This window comes from Ammospiza caudacuta, chromosome 3, assembly GCF_027887145.1.
Source record: "Ammospiza caudacuta isolate bAmmCau1 chromosome 3, bAmmCau1.pri, whole genome shotgun sequence".
Taxonomy (NCBI): Eukaryota; Metazoa; Chordata; class Aves; order Passeriformes; family Passerellidae; genus Ammospiza; species Ammospiza caudacuta.
In genome coordinates this window covers 13,923,375-13,951,348 of record NC_080595.1, presented here as the reverse complement: position 1 = coordinate 13,951,348, position 27,974 = coordinate 13,923,375, and the positions used below count along the sequence as shown (strand labels likewise).

The 27,974-nt window shown below is 40.6% G+C and overlaps 1 protein-coding gene across 2 annotated transcripts; it reads right to left on the bottom strand.

Annotated features, from left to right (window-relative positions):
* Positions 1-2,462: 2,462 nt before the first annotated feature.
* On the bottom strand, positions 2,463-27,502 carry HNRNPLL (heterogeneous nuclear ribonucleoprotein L like). Of its 2 annotated transcripts, XM_058801161.1 has the most exons (13): positions 27,264-27,502; positions 18,339-18,457; positions 17,988-18,225; positions 14,488-14,573; positions 12,509-12,605; positions 12,346-12,418; positions 8,354-8,425; positions 6,647-6,864; positions 6,358-6,479; positions 5,520-5,721; positions 4,580-4,637; positions 4,368-4,466; positions 2,463-3,236 (listed from the first exon to the last, which is right to left on the bottom strand). In XM_058801161.1, the coding sequence occupies exons 1-13, from the start codon at positions 27,465-27,467 to the stop codon at positions 3,181-3,183; spliced, it is 1,644 nt and encodes a 547-aa protein (XP_058657144.1). In that variant the 5' UTR covers positions 27,468-27,502; the 3' UTR covers positions 2,463-3,180. The 2 variants fall into 2 exon arrangements, 1 of the variants encoding a protein (XP_058657144.1); XR_009274525.1 differs by lacking the exon at positions 2,463-3,236 and having other exon boundaries at positions 4,375-4,466; positions 4,580-4,712.
* Positions 27,503-27,974: the final 472 nt, after the last annotated feature.

Below are 27,974 nucleotides of genomic sequence, written 5' to 3'. Positions count from 1 at the left end.
TTGTGAATGACAGCTGCTTACAAGCAGGGAATGTGCATAGCCATGTTCAATGTTTTACTTGTGTGACTTAGGCAAAAGAGACAGGAAAAAGCCCTGCATTAAGAGACCTTGAAGGTTTAATTTCAATCTAACAAGTATGGTAATACCACTGCCAAATGAGAGACAAACTTCATTCCCTATGGAGCAACTGATTCCCCACGTGCCCCACTGTTTGGGCTCTGGTCTAGAGCAAGATTAAAAGTGAACACAGATCTCATGTGTGGAAGATCAACCTCATTCCTTCCTGAGGACAAGCATCCACTCTTGTAGGCCCAAGAGAAAACATTATTTTCTTTTAACAGCAAAACACCAACAAAAATCTTTCCTGTTCTCATGAAGACATGAATAAGATGATTATTTTGTGGAGAAAGAAGCTTGCACAATTCTTCACTCTCCCCTCTCTTTTCTGCCTTACATGTCACGGGCTACTCATTTTGCACATGAGCCTTCCAGCTGCTATCAAGTCCTCTATGATGCACCCAGAACCATGCTCCATTTGATCTGGGAAGACACAGGAAAGAAGCCTTTCACCTGAACATCTTAGGCACTGAATGCTGTGATCCACCGAGGAAACCAAAACATTAAAGTGCATTTCTTTTTCTTTTTTTTTTTTGTTTAATGAAACCTGAATGCTTTAAGGGTCACTCATCCCACACAGCAATTTGAAAACAGATTATTTTTAATGCTCAACTACAAACAACTTCTGGAACTACATTAACACAACCAGCAATGGAAATTGTGACAGAAGAAACAGAGTTCCACATAACATTCAAGGTGATAAAAGAGAAATGAGAGACTGGGAGAGATCTTTTACAGTTAAAACACTAAGCAGCACAGAGCATTTCACCAGCAGCAAGATATGGCACGTGGAATTCTGTGCTGGAGCTGTCTGGAAGCAATTTCTGGGGAACGAGCACTGAGGCTGAAAGTGTCTCAGCAGTGCCCCTAGAATGAAAGTCTCATTGCTACCTCACAGACAGGAGGCTGGGATTGTTCCAAACCCTGTGCTGGAGGACCTGCCAAAGAGCAGCTGGTTTTCAATTCCCAGTTCAGACATATGAAAAGCCTGATGGGAATACCTAAAACATGAACAACATGGAGGTACACAGGGCAAAAATGAATCAGTGTTGATGAGAAAACCTGAAAGACATCTGACACATTTTCCCTTGTATGATAAGGAGTATTTGCCTTGAAATTAAGAAAGGGGAAAATCCAGTCTATTGAAAGATGTGCAATGCTCACAGCCTGTAAACATCCTACAGCATAACCTCTTAAGGACGATGTGGAGAGCCTGGTTCAAGCATGGCTTAAAGAAAGAGGCCATGAAAGTATACAGCTGATGGAAAAGTAAAAGGCAGCTGTAAAGCAGCAATTCCCAGGCTTGATTTTGTAAATAACTAGGTTCTCAGGCACCTTTTCTATAAACAGCAGGATTCTCAGACAGTCTTCTCATAACAGTCCTTGGCTGCTCTGGGAACAGATATGAAGGTTTTGAGAACTTTTCATATCACAGTGAGAACACTAATTTTGGTTTCAATAAACAACCACAGGTATTGTAAACAAAAGGAGGGGTTAGAGTTTTCTCTGTAACCTATCGTGAGCTCGGATTTTGCAATATGCATGAAGTTAATTAACACTGTTATAAGAGATGACTGATTTGATCAATAAATCGGAGTCGATGCTGATCAACAACAAGATGGGTTGTCTCCCTTCGCTTTCAACAGGACAAGCACTCTGCACAAATTATCTGGCACAAAGGATGGATATAGATAAAATCCATAAAGACAGAACAAAGAACTTGTATGAGGAGAAAGCATAAAATAGCTGATAAAGTAACTTCTCTGCAATGACTAAGAACAGACCTGAAAGAAGCCCTCAGCAATCCACTGCAAATTCAGAAAGGAGAACACACACAGAGCCTAGGACAACAGCTCCCAGACTCCACTGCTTGGATTCCTCTTTCTGGGGGCTTAGCCCAAACAAGACAAATCCAGTTCCACAAGAGAGGTTTCAAAGGACTGGGACAGAACAAATCATCTTCTCCAAAGTGAAAGATTTCTCACCTCATTAATTTCACATCACACAGTCAGTCACTTTACCTGAATCCCACTGAGATCACTTCATCTTAAGCTAAAGACAAGCCAAGACTATTCACTCAATGAATTCTTTCATGGTCATAATAAATGGTTAAGGTAAATCAGACAGAAGAAAACGTTGCATTAACTGTCCAGGTATGAAAGGATATGTTGAGGGTTTTCTTTTTGTTTAAATATTTTACCACCTTGTTTTCTATTGTGATCCTCCCCCATGACTTTTACCATTTAGTATGTCATAACAACTGCTTTAAAAAAAAGAGTCAAAAGGATATGTTAAACACCAAAGATTTAAGTTTAAATCATGGAAAATGAGGATGAACACATTGATACAAGCTTGCAATTTTAATTTTTAAAAGGCCCCTATGGTGGGACTACTGTAGATGGCATCATGCTAATGCAAATGGAAAATAGGATTTAAAAAAACCAAACAAAAGCACTTTAAGTAAGTATGAATTCATACCATACACGTGTACATACTTAATAATTTTCTACATTAGCTCTGTTTGAAACTATAAATCAAGTCTGTACTACTAAAAGTTCAGTATGTGCAACATTAACCCAATCAAAGCATTTTATAAATACAAGCTCCTTTTTAGTACTGCAACATACTTCACTACTTAACATACTGAAAAACAAGTTCTACATTTAAAAATCTGCTAGAATAATTCTATCTGCCAATTAAGACTACAAATGGAAAAATACTTGCTAATCTTTAACATTTTGAAAATGCAAATATATTTCATTTTTTGAAAAGAAACAATCTTGTTTATCCTACTGGTGCTTCTTTAGACATTTGAAGATACTACACTAACAAAATACAAACTTTGTAGTAAGCTTACAACATGTACTTCTCAGAGGCAAAAATAAAAAAAAATCTGGTTTGTATTTATGAAGGAACATCCATTTATTATAAAACAAGACAAAAGATATTAGAATTAAGTTGAAACAAGGCAACATTAGAACCACTTTAGAGCTTTGTGAATGAAGTGTAGTTTTTAACTTGCAAATCCAGGTGAACGTAGCTCTTAACATGCTGTCCTCTTCTCTATAAATGGGATGAAGTAGAGAAGCAAAGCTTCAAGGTGTAAGGGTTGGAGCCATCTGTGAGGAGACAACACAGAACACACCATGGGCACAGCTCTCCTGCTGATCCACCTTCCACACCCTGGCACGTTCACCAGCTCTGTGTATTGCACACTCACACATCCACTGGGCTTTGCCTTTTCACATTGAAAGAGAAAGCTTTTCTGCTGCTACCAGCTCTCCAATCTGAGATAAAACTGAAATTGTGAACAGTGTGTTATCCATACTATCTTCAAAAATATCCTGTCCCTAAGGTCCATTATTAATAAAGCGGACCAAAGGTGTGGGGGAATAGAAAAGATTTAACCTGTTAACACCTCCCAGGCAGACAAACTCATAACAGTTAGGAGGAGGTAGTTTAAAATAATAGTAGACACTGGCCTGGATTCAATATTATTTCTGGGAACACCTGGAAAGATTCCATTTAATTCAGTAAACTATCTTAATTGTTCAGTGCAGATCTGACCTATTGTGTACTTGTTTAGCAGGTGAACTCACCCCACTCTATTCTTGCTAGTTTGGAGCTAAATTCAGCTTGGCTTCACAATTTCTGGCTTCAAAGGGAATGTGCTACAGGAGCAGTAAATTGAGAGCAATGAGCTGAGTAACTTAAAGGATCCTCTGTTCCAGACATTGCAGATTTCTCTGTATTTATTGTGAAAGAATCACAGAAGGGTTTGGTTGGAAGGGATCATCCCATTCCAACCTCCTGCCTTGGGCAGGGATGCCACACACTAGACCAGGTTGCTCAGAGCCCCATCCAGCCTGGCCTTGAACACTTCCAGGGATGGGGCATCCACAGCTTCTCTGGACAACCTGTGCCAGTGCCTCACCAGCTCACAGTCAGGAAGATCTTCCTAACATCTAAAACCTAAATCTCTCTGAGTTTAAAACCCTTACCCCTTCTCCTATGACTATTTGCCCACGTTGAAAGTCACTCTCCCTCTTTTTACAGGCCCACTTTTAAAGCACTGAAAGGCCACCATAAGGTCATCCTTCTCTTCTCCAAGCTGAACAACCCCAGCTCTCTCAGCCTTTCCTCACAGGAGAGGTGCTCCAGCCCTCTGATCATTGTCATGGCTACCAGAACCCTCAACTCCTTCTCCACAGAAAAAAATTCCAGCAGTAAGATCAGGAAAATTTACTTACTTGGGACTCTTATCTGGTAGTGATTAAGTACAGTGAGAGCTTCCACTGCATCTGTCTTACATTCCCATTCCAACAGACCAGACAGTGTTTTGGCAGAAGCTGTCAAAATGAGAAACAAAAAGGGAAAGGAGGGGATCAGTAACATCTGACAGTGGATACTCAGATCAAAACTAGAATCAAGGCACTTCCCAAAAAAGTCAAATTTTACTTACGTTTTGGGTCAAACACTTTGTATTTAATAAAGCTGAGAACTTCATGATCCTCACATAACTGTCACAAAAATAAAATAAGAGATAAAACTCCAGCAAAAGTGCACACAAACAAATTAGCAAAAATTCCAAGTTCCTGGAAGAGACACACAAAAAGGAAGATTCTGACTTTTTAAGAGAGTTTGCAAGAATTTACAGCAAATCATTAAAAAATATGTTTATATTGGTAACTCTTTAGAATACCATTCTGTAGTATGTAAAACAAGGCCCTTTTATCTGTGATATCACTGCTATCTCCAAAAACATATTAATATAATAACAAGTTCTCCTTTTTGGCATTCCTACTCCATACAGTAGCTCTGAAGTTGTTCATACAAGGACACCACTTGGGAACCAGAGTTCACTTTCAGACAGAGTTGCAAAAATATATTTCATGGAACTGAAAAAGAACTCACTGAACTGTCAGCAATCTTGCCACTGCCTCCACTTAAAGAGGCCCAGTATTGCATGTTTTAAGCCTCCAGAGTTCATTTAGGATACAACTGTGCCAAGGGTCCCAGGTGCATGCTTGTCTCCATTCCAAAACATCCTAGCAGTCATTAGAGGCAATCAGTAAATCCTTTGTGAGTTATAATCCTAACTTTCATGTATTTGGCTTTGTGTCTTTTCCTTTTTCTCCAAAAACTCCCCACATTAAGCTCCTCAACTTTATTTTCAAGATTTCGTTTCTCACATTAAAAGAATATAAATAAATAAAATTGAGACAGTAACTCCAGAATTGTAAACATATCCAGATGGGCTATAAATATATTTTAAGGAACAGCTCTCTTCCAGTGGCTCTGCTACAAGCCTCCCAGTTACTTCTTTTTAAAAGCAGCACCCACCAGGAAAAACCAGGACAGGGCCCAGAGAGCACTGCATGTCAGCCACTCCAAGTGCTTACCTTTACAAATGTTTCCTCAGTCACACACAGGGGAACATTGTAATAATGCAGCACACAGGAGGGTGGCTGGATGATGTTCTTGGATGCTTGGCCAGCACTGGTGAAGCGATTGTTCTTGCTCATGGCAAAATCCTTGTAACTACTCGTGCCATCCTCCAGTTCAAATATCTGGCTTGGAACTACTGAGTGCTGCTTGGAAACACTGGAATTTAATGATAAAATTTCTTAAATCATTAGGGCTATCATACTTTGCAGGTTATTATCTAACTAGAAAAGACCTGATGTTTCTTTATAATAATTTGAAATAAATAAAGTAAGAACATGATGGGTTGGATTTGACACCTTCCTTAAAGAATGCAGAAAGAATGGATAAGACATATTAGGGAATACAGTTTATCAGTGGCCAATCCATACAATGACAATATGCTTTCTTAATGTAAATAAATAAAATTTTAAATAGTAATAAATCTTAGAGTGGTTGGGGTTGAAAGGGGCCCTAAAGATGAACTCCTTTCAACTCCCCTGCCATGAGCAGGAACAGCTTCTACTAGAGCAGGTTGATCAAATCCCCCTCCAACCTGGCCTCAAGCACTTCCAGGGATGGTGCATCCTCAGCTTCTCTGGACAATCTGTGCCAGTACCTCACCACCCTCACAGTAAAGAATTTCTTCCTAATATCTGACCTAAATTCACCCTCCTTCAGCTGAAAGCCAAAATAAACAGTCCCAAATTGGAAATCATAACTCCAACAATGATAACAGAGTAGTGTGATATTGTCCCTTTGAAACTTCATTCCATCTGCCCATGGGTAGACTTTTAATCTGATAAAAATATTTACCAGACATTGAGTCTCTTTCCAAATAACTTGACATTATTGAGATGTGTGACCGCTCTTTCTACAGCATATTCATCACCCATTTCCACCAGTGCTGTGCCTGGAATAGTCTTCATAAATTTCACCTAGGACAGATAAGGTTAAAAAAAATATATATACATTGGAACAAAGAACTCAACCAATAGTTTTATAAAACATTATTATATATTTTTAGACAACCTCAGGCAGGCTTTTTCCAAAGCATTTGAAAGAACTACAGCAGTTTCCAAGTTTCTAATCAATTATGCCTTACCTTCTCAATGTTTCCATACAAGCAGAACAGGTTGAATACCCTTGAGCAGTTCATCTTGAGCTGATGCAAGCCACTAACCATGACAACTGACCCAGAAGGATTCCCCCCGTGCATGTAGGAGGAGGATGCCTGTGGCAATGGGTAAGCCACGAGTTCGGGAGTGTCCCGAGATCCCATTCGGTACCGGCTTGGCAAGGGCAACAAAGGACCATGGGAGCCTGAGGAGATGAGAAACCACGTTTTCATGTTGTTTGAAATCATTTGCACTACCTAATCATGCATCAAAGCCTGCACACATAATGTATATTTAAAGGAGGGGTAAAAGGTTACAGATATTCCACTAATTACAAAAATCATTATCTTCCCTGCAGCATGCAAAATATTTCAACATAAACGCATCAGAGGAAATAATTCAAATCAACATTCAGAAATATTCCCATCTAGTTACAGAGCTACATGGCACCAAGAAGCAATATTACAAAGTCGGGATAACAAACCAAAAGGAATGAGACAGAGGTCAGGAGATGACACAGCTCTTTTTCCCAGAGACATGAGATTAAGTCAGAAGCCTGCCTTTCTACAAAATACTCATTTGGAAGAAACAGGAACACTTAAACCTCCACACTAACGCAAAATGAAGTGGTCCTATTTTCCACTATAGATAAAGTGACAAGTTTCACTGAAATAGACAATTTCTTATTTTTTTTCCTTTTAGTGATGAGGCACTACTAGTAAGCAATACCTCTGTTCATAGAAAATGTCAGTATTACAGACCAAGGGGAGGATCCCTGTTTTTTTCTGAGACAAAAATAATGTGAAACTCACATAAGCCAAGTATAAAAGGAACTTTTTGTCTTTTTTTTTCCCAGCAAAAAGCAGTAATGACTGGGAAAGAGTGGTATAGGAGGAGATGGACACATTACTTAAGGTAGAAGGATGTATCAGAAGAATGAAAAAAGAACATCACTGAATCAAGGTGGGACTTGGAAATGCTGGAGATTTGAAGAACCTTTGGAAGGAGTAGATAGGATGTCAACCTACATTGTAAAATATCATAAATACCTTTGCAAAGAAAGAGGCAAGACAAATAACATTGCACCTGACAGCTGAGAGTAACTAACTAGAAAAGTCACATGTGAGTGGGGACATTTGTTTTTCCACCCTGAGGTCTTGGCTCAGCACATGAAAGTGACAGCAGATCTTGCCTTATAGAGAGCACTGGTAACAAACACAGCACCTTATAGCACTGATTGCAAAACATCATTCCTCTACATCACAGAGCTGTACCTTTTCTGAGCCACCTAAATGAGAAGTGCAGATGCCAACAATTCATAGCTTTGCATGCAAAAACATCCGAGCTCTCTGTTGTACCAAACCACTGGTCACACTATGTTACCATTTTCTAGAAGAAAACTGCTTTCCCAATCCAGATATCATTTTCTACCCATTGCCAGGCTGATGGCAAGTGAAAGGAAACTTTCTTCCAAGGAATAAACCTGTAGAGCTGAATGCTTTGGGTGACAGGAAGGGGTGAGGCAATGAGCGCACATGGATTTCACTGAACCAGCAGTGTTTCAGTAGGGAGACTGACAGCACTGCAGGTGAACTGCTCATGCTGAAGGAACCACAGCCAAGCATTGATTAAATATTTACAATTCCACAGAGCATGTAAGAAATCATAACCAGCTGTCACCCCATGTTACTTACCATAGCCATCATGTCTAAAGGATGATGGGTGCTCTCCCAAAATAGCTTGTCTCTGCCGGCCCTTCCCTCTGTCTGACGTGGGAAGGGAAAGAAATCAGTTTAGTATGCACAACCAGGCACTTGATTTCTCCAGTTAAGACACAAAGCTTCTAGTTAAGAAGTGAAAAAGTAATTTGAGTCCTTGTTAATTTTATAAACAATTTCTCATTCACTCTATGTCTAAAAATACAAGCTGTAGCCCTGGGACACCAAAATTAAAAGACTGCCATCTGTATAACAAATTACACTTAAGTTGATTGGGGGCAGTGGCCAATGAGGAGATGCAGACATTTAAAGTTTATGGAGATACCCAATAGTTCTCCTAAACAGACATCACACATTAGTATAGAAAACACCATACAGCAGGATTTACCCATGTGTCTCTTAAAACAAATTTGAAATGCAGTACTTTTGAAAGACAGTACCTGAATCATAATATTAGCTTCAACAGCAACACATTTTCAAAGTGGGCTTCTTTCAAGAAGTTTCAGCATAAGCCAACAACAACCTGTATTACATGGTTTCATAATCAGTAAACAGAGAGCATTACATATGTGTACATATATATTTACAGAACACCTACTGATTTATGGGCGTGCTGAAAGGATTGTACATTGTGGCATTACCAGCAGCACATAACAGTTCAACTGAGGGAAAGCATCACTGAGTAATGCACTCACACAACAGTCAATCCTTTAAGAAAACCCAGTTCTCTAGGATATAAAGTTAAGCAAGGGGTCTACATTAATGGAGGGAAGCAATGCCTCACAACCAAAGCTGGATTTTCCAATCAGATCCATGCTGCACGACAAAAAAAAAAAAATCTAAACTTCCAGATTTATTTGTGGTAAGCAACAATTCTTTTCTTACAATTAAAAAAAAAAAAAAAGCCACATTGAAAAGATGGAGCAAGGCATTTATCAGTTTGCAACAATTCTCAGGAAAGTTAAGTATGACTGCTGAAAAGAGTAACTCCAGCCCAATGCAGTTGGAGCTATTTTCCCCAAAAAACAGGAACTATTTGATTACACAACAGTGGTAGATGAAAACACATGTGGCCCTTTCTGCTCAGGAGTTTGAGGCCAGGTTCCAAGTCAGATATTTACTTTGGCAGTAAAATCTGAAGAGAGAGAAGTCCTGAATACTTTCAAATATAGAGAAGAAAGATTACTGTTGTCAAGTTTACTTTTCCACTCCCTTTTCAGGGTAACAGCTCTGCTTCTTGGCTCTGAAAGACAAATGAGCAGTCAGATCAAGTATTTTGAGCATTTAAACTGTATGCAGTCATCATCTTTCAGAAAAATCAGTTTTGTAATTCCAATCTGTGGAACTAAATGCTTTGAAACTGCCCACAGTAAAATATAGTCAAGAATCACATTCTTCAAATAAAGAATTCTGTGAGAAAAATTTGACAAATATTTTCTCCTCGTGGTGGTGCAAGTCTCTCCTTGGCCCATGCTTACTCCTTCCTTGAACAATGCCCCTGGATTGTGCCAGTACAAATACTTGTGTAAACAAGCACTGAAACACAAGAACCAACCTGTGTTAAAAATAATTCTGAAAGGAAAGGTTCTTTATGATCTTCTTTAAGCTTGAGTTCCTTGATTTTTAGTTTTGTTTTTACATCAGGTCCTTGAGTCACTGAGCAAGCTGGTATCACCACCAAAAGAAATGCTGCAAATGACAATTAGAGATTTCTGGCTAAAGGCCAGTAGAATACTAAATCAGGTGGGTTTATTTCATTCAATCTAATGCAATATGAGTTCATAGCAGCAGGCACTTGTTAGGAAGTTTACTTTAGTGAAGAAAGACTATGGGCAATTTATTACCATAAAGAACTAAAAACAGTTCTTAAAACAAATCATTAGTAAAATGCATTTCCTTCCTAACATTTGAAGGGCAGGTGTGAAATTCTGAAAGGATTTATTGGCATGTCTGCCCTTGGAATGAAATTCCTTTGGCATAAGATCTTTGCTGCAGTGAGAGCCCTACAGCTCAGGTCACACTATGTTCAAAACCCAAATAGTGCTCTTGCAAGAGTGAGCTGAAGGACAAATACATAAACTCTTTCAAAGAAAACCTCAACTCCTGGATTACTTTATGAGCAAAACTGCTCTAGATGCCTGTTTTGTCAAGTACATTTTACTGTTCATTCAACAATTTGTATTCCCATTGTCCACATAAATAGATGTGGATCATAGTAAATGAAAAATCATACTACATAAAATATGTAATGATTGAGATAGATATATATATAAAATACAAGTATCATTTTTTTCTCTTATGTGTAGTAGGGTGCCTATGTATAGAGAATAGAGACAGTAATAAAAGAAAAACAAAAGAGCAGAGTTCTTGAAAAGAGCAAGCCACACCTATCCTAAGTTTTTCATTTTCCACTGTTTGCTCAAGTTTGGGGAAGTTTCAGTTCATACAGTCATACCTATCTGCAGGCCAATTACATAATGTATTTAGATGCACAGTGTTACAAGTCAGCCTCCAAACACTGCAATGGTCCCAAGATACAGGGGTCAAATTAATCCTTTCAATTTTTCAAATTCAAACCCTTAGATTTTTTTTTCTTGCCCTTGGGTTTCTTCAGAACCCCTTTTCTTTGACTCAATAATTTGAGAAAAAAAATTGAATCCAAATACAAATAGTCATAACCTACAAGCTGCAACCAATACTGTAGCTCCCTTGTTAACTTTTTACAAGAACTTCATTTTGAAAAGCCAAGCCCTAAGTTTTAGTTGTACAACAGTTTCACAAGCCCAGTGTCTCTGCAGAATTACTCTGAAAGTGCAAATCTCTTGAGACAGCCAAAGCCCTGGTTCTCATGTAGCCTTTGATAAGTAGATATTCTATCTTGGTCACATTGTCTTCACTTTTCTAACTTGACATTGAACATATTGTACATAGGTTACTGAACACTGCACTCAATAGTTACAAATCTTTGGTTATTTTTAAATAAACACTTCACAGGAGTTAGGCTAGACAGCAGTTTGACTGTACATATATAATCATAGTTTCCACTGACATGAGTTAAGCCCTGAGAATTTTACAGCTGAGTACTCAAGAGACAGTATGCCTGTATCAATTATGAATTTCCCTATTTTATTACTTAAGTAATAGCTGAGGGGACTTACTGGTATTGCACTGCTCAGTTCCAATTATCTGCATATAAGAATTGAACTTCCCTACTACTAAACAATATTTACATTGTTAAGTCTGAATGCAACTCTCACATACAGCAAGTAATAAAAAGATTACAATGTCAATGATATCAACAAAAGGTTCTTAATGTTGTAGGTTCTCAATTTTTCAGTAATTTTAAGGGAAATAAGACCAGCATACATACAAACTTGAACAGAATGGGTACAGTCTATCATGTTATTCATCCCACACAAATCTGAAGTACTGAAAATGTCCTCCTTTAAAAACTTGTGGTGGTGGTGCATGCAGTATGCAGACAAGGTGAACTGCAAGTCTGAGGTTTTTCAGAGGGTTTTTTTGTTTGTTTGGGGTTTTTTTGCTGATGCCGATGTGGTGCATGATGAAGTGTAGAGTCAGCCTGCTGAAGTCCTCTATCCTTCTTAATGCCTTGTCCAACATAGGGGAAAAGAGTCCTTTCGAAGGAGAAGCAGTGTGCAAGTTTGTAGTTTATAAGGAATAGTCTGTGCCAGGTTTCCTCTCCTCCAAAGAGAGAGAGCTGCTTGGAGAAATGCAAGTCCTTGAGAACTGCGAAGGTGCTTGGAGGTGTGGGCTCCTTGTCGCACTAAGTGGCTCAAGCACACGGCAGTAGGGGGCACTAGGGCTCAGGGTTAATTCCCTGCCGTGGCACAGCCTCCAGCAGCACTGGCCTGCTTTGGAGGGACTGCTGCCACACGGCCTGACACGTGTCAAGGGCTGGCATTAGTACAGTCAAAGAGCTACAGCGAGAATGGATCAGAACCTACCTCGGCGGCCCAGATATGGCTTAGTGTAGTCCCAACTATCGTTGTCGTTCCTAATGACATTAAGTCGAGTTGGCTGTTCAAATAAAGTAAAAGTGAAAGAGGTTAAGCCTTGACTAAATGTATTTTTTATGAGTAAAATTAAAAGAGAAGGTCCAAGCATTACCCTTGCATATTCAATTTTTAGTGTGCAGCATCCTGCATAGATATCTGCTCCATTGAGTGCAGCCTTCGCCTTCTGAGCACAAAACACTGATTCAAACATACACATCATGTTAAGGATCTTATTCCCCAGGTGTCTCACTCACTCCCTTTTATCTGATAGGGCCTTTTTACTTTTGTAGCCTGCAGGTATTTCACTATTGTATACACTACAAGAACTCCACAGAGACTCATCACAGAAGTTACTTTACATCAAAAGGATTAAGTGTACACCCTTTTTAGCTCATTAGCCCAAAAACCCCCACATTACTAAAAGAGAGACTCGGAGTGAACAAATACTCATCTTGCCTAAAAAAATACAACAGGCAGATGCATGTACCAGGCTCCAGCACCCAGGTTATTTCATATGCTGCTCATACTCCAAGATTAGTTTTGTGATTAGCAGAAAAATGTGCCTGAGCCTTGGCACATCACAACCCATGACCTCACCCATACTCAATAACATATGGTGTCAGAAAGCCTGAACTTTGCAGCAGAACAGACCTTTTGCACCATGTCTTGATATAATTTTGTGACATTTTAGAAAAAGTCTGAAACAACAGGATGTGCCTTGGTTTTACCACATTCCTGCAGCCCAACTTCTTCCAAAGTGACACAGGTTCACTGGGGAACTTAAAACTTAGGAAAGTTAAGCTTCCCAGACCTATAAGGAACTGACACTGGCCAGAACTGGAGAAATAATGGGTACTTCAAGTAGCATTTCAATTTGAGCAAATTTTTGAACTTTTCAGATAAGGCTTGTCATGAAGCTCACTTTCCTTACCACCCCCAACTGTTTACCTTGCTGCTGCATTACTTCACTCACATTTGTGAGGTTTCCTTCAATTGCTGGCTGATTTCATTTTCAATAAAAGGCATGTTACAGAATTTAATTCACAGGACATAAGGATGGTAGTTTCCGAAGGACCCTCCCCACAACTTTCCTAATCTCTCACAAGATGAACACTAACCCCGAATTGTGCAAGTCATCTGATGGGACAATTCCATTTATGACAAACTTAACACATACAGTAAGTCAAATTATTGTCTTTTAGGCCACACAGTTTAGGTTTTCTACATAGATAAACAGCAATTAGTTTGATTTAATAGAAGTTAGGTAGTTTGCTTTGCCTGGAAAATCATCAGTGTAGCCATCACATTGGCAGCACCACTTTGGAAATCACAAAATAATGCCAAATAATTTGGCAAATTTGGTCCAGATAACAGTTCAAAAATGGATGCAAATAAAGCTTTGGGAAGAGGACTAACAGAGTTTCATAAATTAAGGCCTAATCATATCAGACTTTGGACTTCACAAACCACAGCAACACAGTACAATTCTGAACATTCAATCCAAGAATGACTTAAGGCTGCAAAGAGAGTAAACAGTAGGATAATAGAGCAGGGAATTTCTTCAACACATGATGCCCAAGAATCAAGGTCAAGGATGCCTAAGTTGGCATTTGCTTTATGAAGTCAAAATAGCAAGACAAGCAGTACATACTGGGACTATTTTAGAAGAGTCTGAAGAAGACAAACTGCACCTCTGCAATCCCCTATCCATTTCTTGAGTATCAACACAGGCAGAAGCCATTAAACTTTTGTGTAGAAAGGTGCATATTAGGGGTTGTCCAATCTACGATATAATTCATGTCTGCAATTATTAGGCCTGAGGGACTATAAACATGGTTATCAACCACTGTTGACAATGCCATTTTCCTAAAAAGATGATATGTGCAAGTTCTATTTTGTCTTACAGACATAAAAATTAGAAGGTATCATACCATGTCTTAGACAGAAATAATTTGGTCTCAAAATCACATGGTATTTTTCTGATATTTGCATGTTAAACCCATTTGGAGTCAAGAAACAACCAAAAAAAAAAAAAAAAAAAAAAAAACAAAAAAACAAAAAACAAAAAACAAAACCCCTCCAAAAGGATATTCAACCATGGCTTGTATTCCATTTCTCTTGAATATAACAATGCGCTGAACTTTCCCAACAGGGTTGCACACAGTGTACAAAACATCCTAAGGAAGAAGGAAAAAAAAATTTTAGTCAGATTTGAAATTCCAACCACTTATGGTCCACAGAACATTCTCCTGCAGTGGCATTTAAGTGCCAAAGAGCAAAGAAAAGGCTTGTTAACTTTCCATTTCTTATTTTCCCCTCTACAATTAATACATTCATGATTGGCATTTTTATCAATCATACTACAGGCAATCAAATCTGAAAACCAGGAAAAGACCTCCATAAGAGGTACTCAAGCAAATACTGGTTTAACAAGTATCTACAACTGTGTCAAAACCCAGTAACTGCATCCATGTCTCAAGCTCTGCTATCTTTGAAGCACTGCCCTGTTCTACCACAGCAAAGAGACAAAGTGACACTTGTAGCTGTAACACATTTCGTAGGTTTCCAGCAGCTGAGCTCATGTTCTTTTTCAGGGAGTAACTGGGAATAGTTCAAAATGTAAACGTAGCTTACCAAAATGAGAATTTCAAGAGTTTTCATCCACCTGAAGCAAGTGGGTGCTATGTTCCTTCCTTTCTTTTTATCTAAACCAAATACCTCCAGAATTATTATTCCAAGATTTTGGTGTACATCCTCAGGTTTATTTGGGGGTCAAGAGGGAGAAGTGGCAAAGGAAGTAGGTATAATATTTATTATTATGTTTTGCAGAGTAGAGGAGCATGTGGATTTCTTAAAACAAAAACAAACACAGCCCACACAGCCTGAACCCATAAAAAATAAGACCCGTGACATCACTTACAGCATGCTTGGCAGCACAAAGGGCTACCCACCATCTCTCCTGTTTGGGAGAAAAGATTCTTAGAAATTTAATGTCACCAGCTCCAGGTGACATTAATTTTCATATGACTTTCCTTCATAATTTGTCCCTCAAAAAAATTCTTCATAGCCACTTAATTAAAACCAAAAAAATTGTCTTTCAAAACATAAGATTGACTCAAAACCCTATCAGTGTCATTAGCCAGCAGTCACACACACAGCTGGATTTTTTAATTATGTTTCATAATTCAGCTACTTTATATTACCAAATCAATCAAGTGGTTCACCAGACACAGTAATGAGGGCTATTTATTAAGAATTTAAGCACTGGTATTATATACACACTAGAATATCATAATTCAGTTGCCAAGGTACATCACACCTTCCTCATGCATTTGGGAAAGCCTCTTTGAACAGACAAATCCCTGAAAAAGTTCTGCCCTCAGGTAAGGAAACAAGGAAACTGAACTTCAAAGACCTGTACATGACATCTTGGGCAAAACTCTTCAAAACACCAACACCCCCTATCACACAGGGATGAAAAGCAATTAGGAATTAATTACAGTTAATTTGCCCTTCTTGCCCTTTGCTGTTACAGCTCTCAAAGAAACCAAAAATGTTCTGTGACAGAGAGAAGCTGATCACAATTGTAATTTTAGAATTTTGATTCTGCCATAAGAAGCCTTTGAACAGGCCAATTTCTCTCCAAAAACTCAATCTTGTTTTGAAAGTGAAGCTCTTGAAAACTTTACAACAGTTTACTGCAGATATTCAGACTTGCCACTTAAAACTGGTTGCCATTTTTCATCTCTTTTTTCTCACTGTAGTTCAAATTTAAGAAGAGTGTTGAAGAGGAAGAAGCAGTATTGGGCTTGGTGTCTTTTTTTTTTTTTTTGAGAGGGAAGGATGTTTTGTTCATTTTTGTTTTCTTTTGTTGGGGGTGGGTTTTTAAAATAATGTAGACTTTGCCTGAGGCATTCTTAAATTAACTAGTTTTTAACCCACTGGACAAGTGCAAAATTGGTATTTTTCTCACATTTTTAGCTGTCATGGGCACAGCTGTTCTCCCCAGACTATGCTGCCTTCAATGAGCTCTGCTGCTTGCCAGTAATTCTGGAACTCTGCCTGCTCCCAGCACTCATTTGTATATGCTAAAGAAACAGCTGGGGGCAGTGGGAAGGAAGAGATTAGGGGTGGGTTGTTTGTTTTTAAAAGAGAGCTACTGTGCCAGAGGCTTCATCCTCAGAATTCCCATGGAATTCTCCTAGCCCAGAACCAGGCTCCTGCTCCCAGTTTCTTCAAGCATCCACCTTTAACTGAGCAGCTCATCCAAGGCAAATTTAAAATGCATGAATGAAACAGTTTCCAAAATTTGTATTACAGTCATGTGCAAAGACTAACTCAGTGGATTTGTTCACACAGCTCAGAGCAAGTTTGTTTTTAAACACTAAAAAAGCAACTCATACCATGGCATGGTTTTCTATAAAGAAAATTGACAGGAAAAACAAAATTCATCACTCACTGATGAATCAACAGACAAAAAGCAACCAATACTCTCAAGACAGTGAAGGAGAAAGCATGATGTGGAACTGACTACTTGAGGTAATTTCAGGAATACTAAATTGCAGTCAATTTGCTCTCATAACATATAGCACATTAAATAAAACTTAATGCTTGCATTAAGTTACTTGGTTGCACACACCCCAAACACTCTGACTGATCCATACCATCCTACATCCCTAAGAAAAGTGACTCATACTTGTATCATAGTATGCAAATTAATTTTTTTCCTGAAATATTTCTGTGCAATTTAACACCTACTATAAAATCTCCTATGAAAAATATAAGCATTTAATGCATGATAAAACATAAATGCTTAAATAACAACAACAACAAAAAACCCTGTGTCTTAAAAAACCATGTACACGTGCCATTAATAAATGGCAATAAATTAGGATGCAACTGTATAAATGGTACTACCTGAAATACTAAAAAGGAAAATATGTTGGCCCAAATAAAAGTGAGGAAGATTCCATCAAGCTGGAGCTGATCAGCAGAAGATGAAGGTTTCACCTTTCTGCAAAGGAAACACTTAAGGAGGACTGCAATAAAATACCCCCTCCCTACTGTAGAAAATCCTTGCTCTTTAAACATACACCACTCAACAGCAAAAAACCCTTGTATCTTAAAAAACCATGTACAGGTGCTATTAATAAATGGCAATAAATTAAGATGCAACTGTATAAATTATACAACTTGAAACACTAAAAAGGAAAATATGTTGGCCCAAATAAAAGTGAAGAAGATTCCATCAAGCTGGAGCTGATCAGCAGAAGATAAAGGTTTCACCTTTCTGCAAAGGAAACACTTAAGAAGGACTGCAATAAAATAACCCCTCCCTACTGTAAAAAATCCTTGCTCTTTAAACATACACCACTCAGAGCCTAAAGGCTCAATAACAATCTTGATGTTGTGGCAACACACTTGAAGGTATTCCAGAAGCATGCAGCAACTTAAACATTTCAAAATCCTCACTTCCAAAGTCTTCAAACATAGTGCAAAACATCTGTATGAGACTGAATTGTCTTTATTTAAGAATATGTGTGCTACCTATGTGAATATACAAAAAAATAAGAGAAGAAGACAAAACATACCACTGTAATTGGGTAGAGAGGATTCTGAATTGACAACAGGAGAACTTTATTCCCTCCAGATGGGTCATCAGTGTTCCCTGGCCGAGTGATCCTCTTGCTGGTGGAGTAGTTGAAGAAGGCCTGCTGCCCAGCAATGTACACAGGCTCATCTGCTGCAAAGGTCACACATTTCTTTGCACTCTCCACGTTTTCAAACTCCACCAGAGCCTGGCGCTTGAACGGCATCATCATGACATAGCTGGTGAGGGAAACATCACACTAAGGTTTCCTGCTCACCCAAAACAGCTCCCAGGCCCCATGATGGTCATTTATGACATGTTTTTCTCCAAATCATTCCTAACAAAGACATACCATATGGTTCCAAACTTCTCAAGAGCTTCCACGAGATCTGCTTCCACCACAGACTCACACAGCCCTCGGACATGGACGACAGGAGAAACGGAGACTTTGTGATGACTTCCCCCGGCATCCTAGCAACAAAATGACATTTTAAAATTCAACACAGAGCAAGGAACACTTCTATCATTAATTAAAATTAAATACTTGGTAGACACTACACTGGGCCCAGAAGCAGCCATCTAAATGCACAGTCTAAGCAAGTGTTAAATAATTTAACTTTTCTTTCCAAATGGATTGCCAAGTTCAGTTGCTGAAGTCTACTTAAAATAAAAAGCTTTTCAGACTTAATTAATCTGTTTGCACACACTGGATTTTTCTTGGATTAAAAAAAGAGCAGCCATTTAACGCTGATTGAATTGCAGGAGGTCTTACATACACCCTATTCATTAGAAGCATTAAAAAAAAATTAGGACATGTCCAACAGCTAAAATATTTCTGACACTCTGCTTGCTGATGCTGGTATTTTTTTGAGACAGGCTTGGAGAATAAAAAAGCAAGAACAAATAAGGGCCATCCCCCCACTGTAAACTGAACACAAATTGAGAATTTTTCCAATGCTCCACAATGCAAGAAAATGCCAGCTCTGGATTACAGTTGAAATAAACCCAACCTCCCTTCTAATTCTGAACACACATTTTTAAAAACTCAGTTTCTGCACATATGGGGCTCTTTTCACCCCAAGGCTGACTACTATTAATGGATCCAGACATCATACATTAGCACACAGAGCTCCAACCATAAATATTTTTCAGAGCTACTTTCAGACAGGCTCAATTCTGTGCAGCTGAAGAATGTGGGCTGGAATCAGCTTATCTTTCCATGAAAACCCTGAAGTAAGGCTGAAATTTACCTTAAATATTCTAGGACACAAAGAGTAAAAGAAAAAAAAAAGTAAGCCAATAATGAGAGATTATAAAAAAAATATTAGAGATAATAAAGGGCACGCTAAAATATACTGCAAATACCCAGCACCCAAATTTCATATTCATAACAGCAGTGTGAAGTTGATGTACTCAAATTTAGTGACTACATCAATGTGTTCCCATCTAACAGATCAAGTCTTGTTGATTTTTCATTTAAGCAGCAGCACAACATTTTCTGGAACATGAGAGAGATTCTCATTTGCAGCACAAAGGAGCATTGAGCTCCAATAATTAAGTAACCACAATGATTGCTATTACTGTTAGACATTCCTCTCTTCTCTGTTCATTTGAACTACAGATGCCAGGAAAAAAAACCATTCCAGATAACTACAAATTGAGTCTTGGTGTTTAACTCTTGTAGTTCCATGCACAGATGTCACTGAACAATTACAGATTTTTTCTTTAAATCAAGGATTTGACCATTCTGTTTGAATCAAAAATCAGCACTTCAGGCTTCCTCACACAGAGAACAATCAGCTGTGTAATATTTTAAGGTTACCTTACATTTTATTTGTTTGCAGTAGGAAAGCATTTTAAGTGGAAACACATTTCTTTGAATAAGAACAGTGGCAATGCTGCGAAAACTCCACTGTGATATTTGTATAAGTTACCTTGTATCCTGAATCAATCAGCTCTGTGTACAGCAGGAGCAGTGATCAAAGTAGCCAGGAAAGGTTAATACTTTGAACTGCAAATGCTTAGGCAATTGCAGAAAGAACAGAACTACAGAGACATTTTATTTTCAGATTATATGTTCTTAACCCACATACACATTTTTCAAAGCTGAAAAAAGCACCTGAGGAAATCTTCAAGAGAAAACTAACAATAACTACCACTCTTTTCTGCAAACCCTATTACTCTAAGATGTTGAAATAACAGGCACCTTTACGTTATTTACAGTCTACAGAACAATCAAAAATGATTACATCAATTGCCCTGCATACTTGCTACTATATTAAGACCCCAGTTAGTGCTAGGGGGATGCATTTCCTTTTAGGTTCCTTTAATACACTCAAGAAATCCCATCTAAAATTATTTGTGTTTAATCACATGGTGAATACAAGCAATGATTTACTCATTGAAGCAGACTCACCACAAGGAAGAGTTACTAGCAACTTACTGCCTTTTTGAACTAATATCTCCAGAAATCACATCAAGCTTTTCAGAGAATGGATACTCAGAAAAGCATTTCTCTCTCCCTCCCCTTCCCAGCTCAAACTTCTGGTTTAGTTTCAGTTCATGCTTCTCTGCTATGCACATCCCTTTGTATTTTTATCTACTAGCAGGTACTAGTAGATACACATCTTTCTAATAGTGCAAATTCTCTCAAAAATTAAGACTTTTACACTTGCATCTTCAAATCCTTTATCCATGAGTTACATGAACATGTACTGGCATCTGCACTTCTGCAGAATATCAACAAATACAAATGTTGCTTTCTGTTATTGTTAAAGCAATATTTGGCTTTCCAAACAAAATTTTCTTCTCCCAGAACACCATAGAGAAGACTTTCTTTTAGCAAGGTTTAGCAAGAGATTTAGGAAGAACCAAAACCTGCCATTATAGCAACCTGTGCAGAAGCTTGAGAAGCATGGAATTAAAAAAAAAAAAAACAAAAACAAAAAAAAAAAAAAAAAAAAAAAAAAAAAAAAAAAAAACTCCCCTAAAACAAACAACAGAAAACCAACCCACCCACCCCCAAAAAAAACCCAAACACAAACAAGTGGTATCTTGGCCACTTGACATGAACTTCTCTTACCTACAGAGAATTTCAGAACGACTTTTATTCACATAAAACCACTGAGGTGGCCAAATCACAGGGTCTCTGCTTTACTCCAAACAGTTCCTAGCCAGCAGCAGTGAACAGCAGCACAAGAACCAAGCACAAATCAGCCAGGAAGCCTCAAACCAACATTCACAGAGCACATGGGCTGGTGAAGGATGGGGACACAGGTGCAAGGAAAGTCTTCACAAGGGGCAGACACACATCTTATTGTCAAACAAGTTTTGCAGCTACAAAGCTGCAGCATCAGGCAAATCTAGAATGACCCTGGATTTCCTCTATGAGGAGAAATAAAACCACCAGCCCACATGAAAAATCATGTCTGCAGAGTGTAAAGTGTGCAGCTAAGGTCAGAACATTCACAGCTCATCCAAGTGCTGCTGGAATCTCTCCCCAGAGAAGAACAAGGCAGGATTCTGAGCAAGATCTCACAGCTACTGTATCCTGAAAGCTACATGTGCTACTGCTGGCACACAGACAAAGGTTACATCAAAGCATCTGCTCACACACTGACTAACAACCACCAGTATTTCTCTGCCTACAAAGGAGTCTTTCAGTAACTCAGCTCCTACCAGAGCACAAAAGCCCCATGCAAAACTCCAACATCACACTTGCACTCCACCAAAGCCAGGAGAACAGAGTAGCCAATGTTACAACTGTACCATTAATATATATATATCTTAAGGGGATCTGAAACCTCAGTAATGATTTATTGAAGAATCATTAGGCTGGACAGAAAATGCAGGTAATTTAAACAAATAATGGAACAGACTTCCTGCTCAAGACCAGTAACAAGGACAGAAAAGGTTTCCCTCAAGAAAGAAACCAGGAGCAGAAAAATCCTTACCCTGAAGCAAAGCTGAGGCACAAAGGGAAGCACTGACATATTCAAGCAGATGAAGTACAAACAAGTGACTTCACATCCCTAAGACTGCAACAGAAGCAGCTTCAAAGAATGGATGTGGCATTTTAACACCCATTTTTTGTGACCTACATACCTCTAGACAACATTTGAAACATATCAATGGTTCCTTGCCAACTAATTACAGTTTGCCATTCCAAAAAGGAAGAAAATCATCATGGGCTGTAGGATGATGCCTGTCTTGCTCATCAACTCCAGATCAAAATTTCCTCACCAACTGTTTGCACAAAAATGTGTCCTTTATCCTTCCTCCAGTCAGACACCTTCCAGTCAGTACATTCATATTAGCCCTATTAATTTGTACTACATTTTTTTAGCATCTGCTTCTTTGTCTTTCACTATTTACCTCATCGATCTCTCTTTTTTCCCCTCACTGCAAAAGGATGGCACTTCTCCTTCATATTCCCTCTGCCAAGTACCTATATTTAGTTTCCCACCTTTTAGATTATCTTATTCATTCTCAACTTTCTCCTCTTTCTGAATCCCTCTTAACTGGTCTGGAATTTGCTTTTTACAGATACAACAGGAATGGTGGTGGGTGGGGGGAAGTGTCTCAGAAGAACCAAGCAGACTAAGTTAAGGTTCCACAACAGTGGAAGAATCTATTGGTTTTGTATATCCTGGATTTCTGCTTTTTAAATTGTTGTTGGTTGGTTTAGGGACCTGGGGGCAGGGCTACACAGAAGGGGGTTAAGATTAATCACACCCATACTCTGGAAAGTTACCTGGCAATTTAGTTTTGTTTTGGATGAGGAGTTTAGGTATCATTTCCCTTTGTTCTCTACCACTGTGTCCTTTCAATAATTTCAACTGCTACAGAAAGAATGCCTGCACTATGACCCCTCCTGTTAACTCTGAATTTGACCTAAAATGCTCAGGTATTTGGAGCATATCATTGTCCAAGTCCCTTCCAACTGAAACAGTCTATTCTATTTTCCTCTCTCTTCATGACAATCTGAATATCCTTAAAAATATATAAATAAATAAAACCAAGCAAACATCATCCCAAACCAAAAGCCTACAGCACACAACATCAGGAGATTCAGCCTGAGATACTGGAAGAAGAACCAGCCTGAAGGTAATAGTTTGGATTTTTTTTGGAGGGAGGACAAACGAGGGAAAATTATTTACATTTACTCAAAACCAGCTTCTAGGAAGGAGTTCATTGAAGAAATGGACAAGTCAGTGCAAAGTAGGTGAAGATCTGAACTCATTGCATTTAGCTGCTGTTACCACACTGCCCGTGTTAGACACAAAGCAACTGAGTTGTGTGAAAAATGTGTATTTTATGATTGGCTTTTTGCAAATATTAAAATGAATATTATATGTTATGTTAATAAGTTATGCTGTAATACTTTTCCTAAATAGTGTGTTAAATACAGTTTTAGGTTATAAAGTTAAAATAGAAACTATGCTATGTAGGATACTTTTTTTAAAGAAAGAACTCACACCAAGATAGCAGCCACAGGACACCTGAACCTTTCAGAAAAAGAGAATTTATTGCCCCATTATCAGAAGAAATGAACTTCTTCCCACCTCGCTCGGGCAGGATGCCGCTGTTAGGATTCAGAGGAAGAAGCTGACACTGCCCAGACAGAATCCTGTGTTTGAATGGAATTTATGCATCATGTGTGAGGTGCATGAATATGCAACAGGCTGTTGTTTTTAAGGGTTAATCCTCTGTTAACAGGTGTCCTTTCTCAGGCTTGTTTTACCCAGAAAGAGGAACCCAGACATCAGTAACTCTTTGTTTCTATTGTCTCATATTGTCCTAATCCAAACTGTCCAAATTATTATTACTCTAATTATATTGCTATTTTTATAACCATTTTATTATTATAAAACTTTTAAAATTTTAAAAACAAGTGATTGGCATTTTTCACAGTTGCAAAGACAGCTGCTTTCCATTTAGCACCCAGGAGCTTTCGACAGTGGCCAAGAAGCTGCAAGATCACATCCCTGTTTTACCTTGCAGCAGCTGATGGCTGTCTGTGTATTCAGACACCACATCTCACTTCCCCAACTGCAAGAACAGAGATAACAGATCTTCCTGACTTCACAAGAATGCTCAGGAGTATGTCAGAGACAGTGAGGGAGGTGAATGCTGCAGGTGGTACAAATATGACGTTAATCCATAGAACCAGCATTTAAGGGAGGGACAGGGGACGGAGCTGAAAGGGCCTCAAAATTCCCTTAGACACAGCTCTCAGCCCACATTATCCCAGTGTCCTGACCCTCTGCTACACTGCAATTCTCATTCCCCTGGCAGGGCTTCACCACCACTCAACACTGCCTCTGTAAAGGTCATTCTTCCAAATCACACTCTCTCCCACTGAACACTGCTGCAGAACACATCCTGCTCTTTCCCTGGTCAACATCCTGGTCTGCTCCTGGCTCCTCAGCCTGGAGATGAGCCATGAAGGAGAGGGGACACCTCTGGCTTATGAGAGCTCTCCCCAGAAGTGGGAAACAGAAAATCAAAGAGCAAAATAAATGTTGGATTCCCTCTGGATCTCACATAGAGATTTCTAGGTACCCTTTTCAAAAAATCAAACCAAACCAAGCCCCACAACAACAAAAGACACAAAACAAAAAACCAGAGGCATGAAGGGCTTCTTCAGCCAAATGCAACAATCCCTGAACAGGAAACTGCCACAATAATAAATACAGCCCAGGAGGGTGACCCCACCAACCTGCCAGAGGAGTCCTAGCACAAAAGAGCTTTTATACAAGGGCATATAACCCATATGAGTGTACAGTTGACTGATATTTCAGTGCATATGTGAGGGAAAAATAAATTAAAATAAAATAAAAAATAATTAGAAAAAAAACCCCACCCAACAAATCATATGGCTGCCAGACTCACATCACTGCTTACCCAGACCATCCACTCCCTATCATCATTTCACCATCATTTCCCATTTCTCCCCCTAATTCCCCATTCGCTGTAGTTCCTCCTACTTATTTTTCTGCTCTCTTCTGAGGAATCCAGGACACTGACACCTCTTCCCTCCTCTCAGCCTACCTTCTTCATATTGTATGTCTGAACCACATACAACTTTTATAAGCTGAGAACATTTCCCTGCAGAGGAATCAGTAAGATACCTCACAGAATACGTACGTTTCCTGCCCATTTTTGTATCTGTTAGAGAGAAAAAAAAAATGAAAATTTATATTAACTAACTCACTTCATAGAAGTTGGCATTTTGCTATTAAAAGCTTCACATAGAATTACTAACAAAAGCACTTGGTCATTCACTTTCCATATCTCCATTTGATGTTACAGCTTATGTTTGAGAAACCAGTTCCATCTCCAGCCTCAAGACAACTCCTGCCTCCCCAACACTGAACCTGTGAATGCAGTTTTGCCAATAAATTGTCAATGACACTGCCACTGCCACAACCAGCTGCTGAAAACCCCTCGTGTTCTCCACCTGCTGCACATTTGTTTCAGTTTCTTTACTCACAAGCCTCAGCACATGCCATACTTGAGATGCAAAAGGTGAAATCAGATTCCCCACGGTGTCATTACCATGAAGGGTAAACTTGAATAAACTGAGACATTGAGACATCATGAAGACACTCTGAGCCAGAGCCCAGGAAGAAGGAAAAGGAGACATGTAAGAACTAGCTGATTTCATAAAGGTGCAGAAAAGAGGAAAGGCAAAAGCAGAATTTCCTTTCTACTTGAAACACTCCCTGCATGGCATTCAGCTCTCCTGCATGACAAATTTCCCAGATAATTTAAGCAAGTGTAAGGATTTCTTTCAGCACTGCCCTTTAAGACAGAGCACATTACCAAGTCTTGACTGCAACAGAGATGATGCTCTGTCACAAGAAACTTGAGAGTTAAAACAGTTCCCTCCAGAAATTTATTCTGTTACAGTTTATCAGGAAACTTTTGTAATAATGTGCTGCTTTGGGCTAAGGTAAAATTAATTTCTCCACAGTAGTATGGGCAATACTTTGGATACGTGCTCGAAACAGTGTTGATAATACAGAGGTTTTCCCTCGTGCTGAGTAAGAATCAAGGCTTTCTCTGCTTCTCCTGCGGCTCCACACATGAGCACAGCCAAGACAGTGACCCCAAGCGACCTAAGGGATATCCCAGACCCTGTGAAATCCCACTCAGCATATAAAGTGTGGGAAGAAGAAAGGAGAGCACGATTTTCCTCACAAGTACCCTTTTGATTCCCTCCCCCATCAGCCGGGCAGGAGTCAGCAGCGCAGTGCTTGGCTGCAGGAGAGGGTTAAACCACGACAATAAATTTAGCAGGCACCTTCTCTATCAGTAGATTTAACTGATAGAGAAATGGTAGCAGCAAATGCTCCCTCATTAACTCATCCCAGTGATAAGCAAGTTCATTTTAACCTACCACAAAACAAGCTTTGACATTAAATCAATGTTTTCTTGATTTGGCTTATTCAAGTAAGAAATGGAAAGAGCCATCAAGGAGAAAAATGGTTGTAATCAGACGGACAATTAGTTAGATAAGGAATCAAACAGTAGACAGAAAAGTCTCGTTAGCTCAAATTAATGGGTCAAGGACTACGTTGATGCAAATTCACGAGAAAAAGGTACGTAGCAAAAAAAAAACCCCAAACCCGAAGTGAACCATCGTGCTCATAGCAGTGGGGATGGAGAAAGTAGAATTAGAAATTAATTTTAAAAGGAGGCAATGGCTTAAGATCAGCCTTATCGCCGCGCGGTGCCAGACACAAAGGTGGAACGGAGGATGAAAGGATCGCTCGGCCGCGCTTTCAGCCCCCGCCGCCGCCGCCCCCCCGCTCGGCGTTTCCATAGTTACGCTCAGCAACAGGGCCGCCACCAAACTTGCAACGGCGATACCCCGAGAGGCGCCCAGCCGCCCGCGGAACGGGGGCAATCCCGACCCCGCACCCCTCACCCCCATCGCTCCCTCGGGCTGCCGGCCCGGCCCGTGCCCGCGGGCCGTGAGGAACGAGCGCACACGGGCAGCGGCAGCAGCGCGGACCCGGCCCCGAGCCCCCGCCATTCCCACCCGCCGGAAGCGCCTCCATGCCTGGGAAGCGGGCACAGGGCCGCGACCCCGGGAAGGCCTCGCGGCCGTGAGAAGCCCCCCGGCCCTCCGAGCACGGACCCCTGCCCGGAGCAGCGGCGGGGGCGGTCGCGGCCTCGCCCGCCGTAGGGGCGGGGCGGGACGGGTCCCCTCCCCCCGCCGGCAGCCTGAGGGGAGCCGCCCCCTGCCCGCCGGCCCCGCGTCCCTCACCCCGCCCGAGAAGCCGCCGCCGCCGCGCGATGCGGGGGGCTTGTCCCGCCGGCCCTCGCTCTCCTCCGCGCCGCTGTACTCGATCTCGCCTTCCTCGGCTGCGGCGCTGGGCTTCAGCCGCTTGGCCTGGCTCTCGTAGGCGCCGTCTTCCTCCTCCTCCTCCTCTTCCTCCTCGTACCGCTCTCCGGACGACGGCGACGACATGTCCGCGGGAGGGAAGGGGCTGCTGGCGGGGGAGGCGACGCGGGAGCAGGGACGGAGCCGGCGGCGGCACCGAGCCCGAGCGATGCTCTGAGCCCCGGTCCCCGCTCGCGGCCCGCCCCGCGCCGCACACGGCCCCGCCTCCCCGCCCGCCGCAGGCGCCGCGATTGGCTCTAAGCCGAGGAGGGAACGGCGGGCCAGGATGATTGGTCAGTGCGCATGTCCATCAGGCAACAGCGCGGTTCTATTGGGCGGAGAGCGTGCCCGTCACCGCCCTTTGGGGCCGCCTCGGCCCCGCCCCCTCGCAGCGGTGCCTGAGGGCTCGGTCGGGGGGAGGCGGCGGGAGACGCTCGGAGGGTCCCGCAGCGCCCGCCCTGCGCCCCTGGCCCCGGGGCCTCTTCCTTGCCGTTCACCGCCTCCGGCTGTCCCCGCCGCCTTTGTCTCCTTCCTAGAGCCACCGGCTGATGGGGCAGCGCGGGACGCGGACCCCGGCGCTGCGGTCCGCCCGAG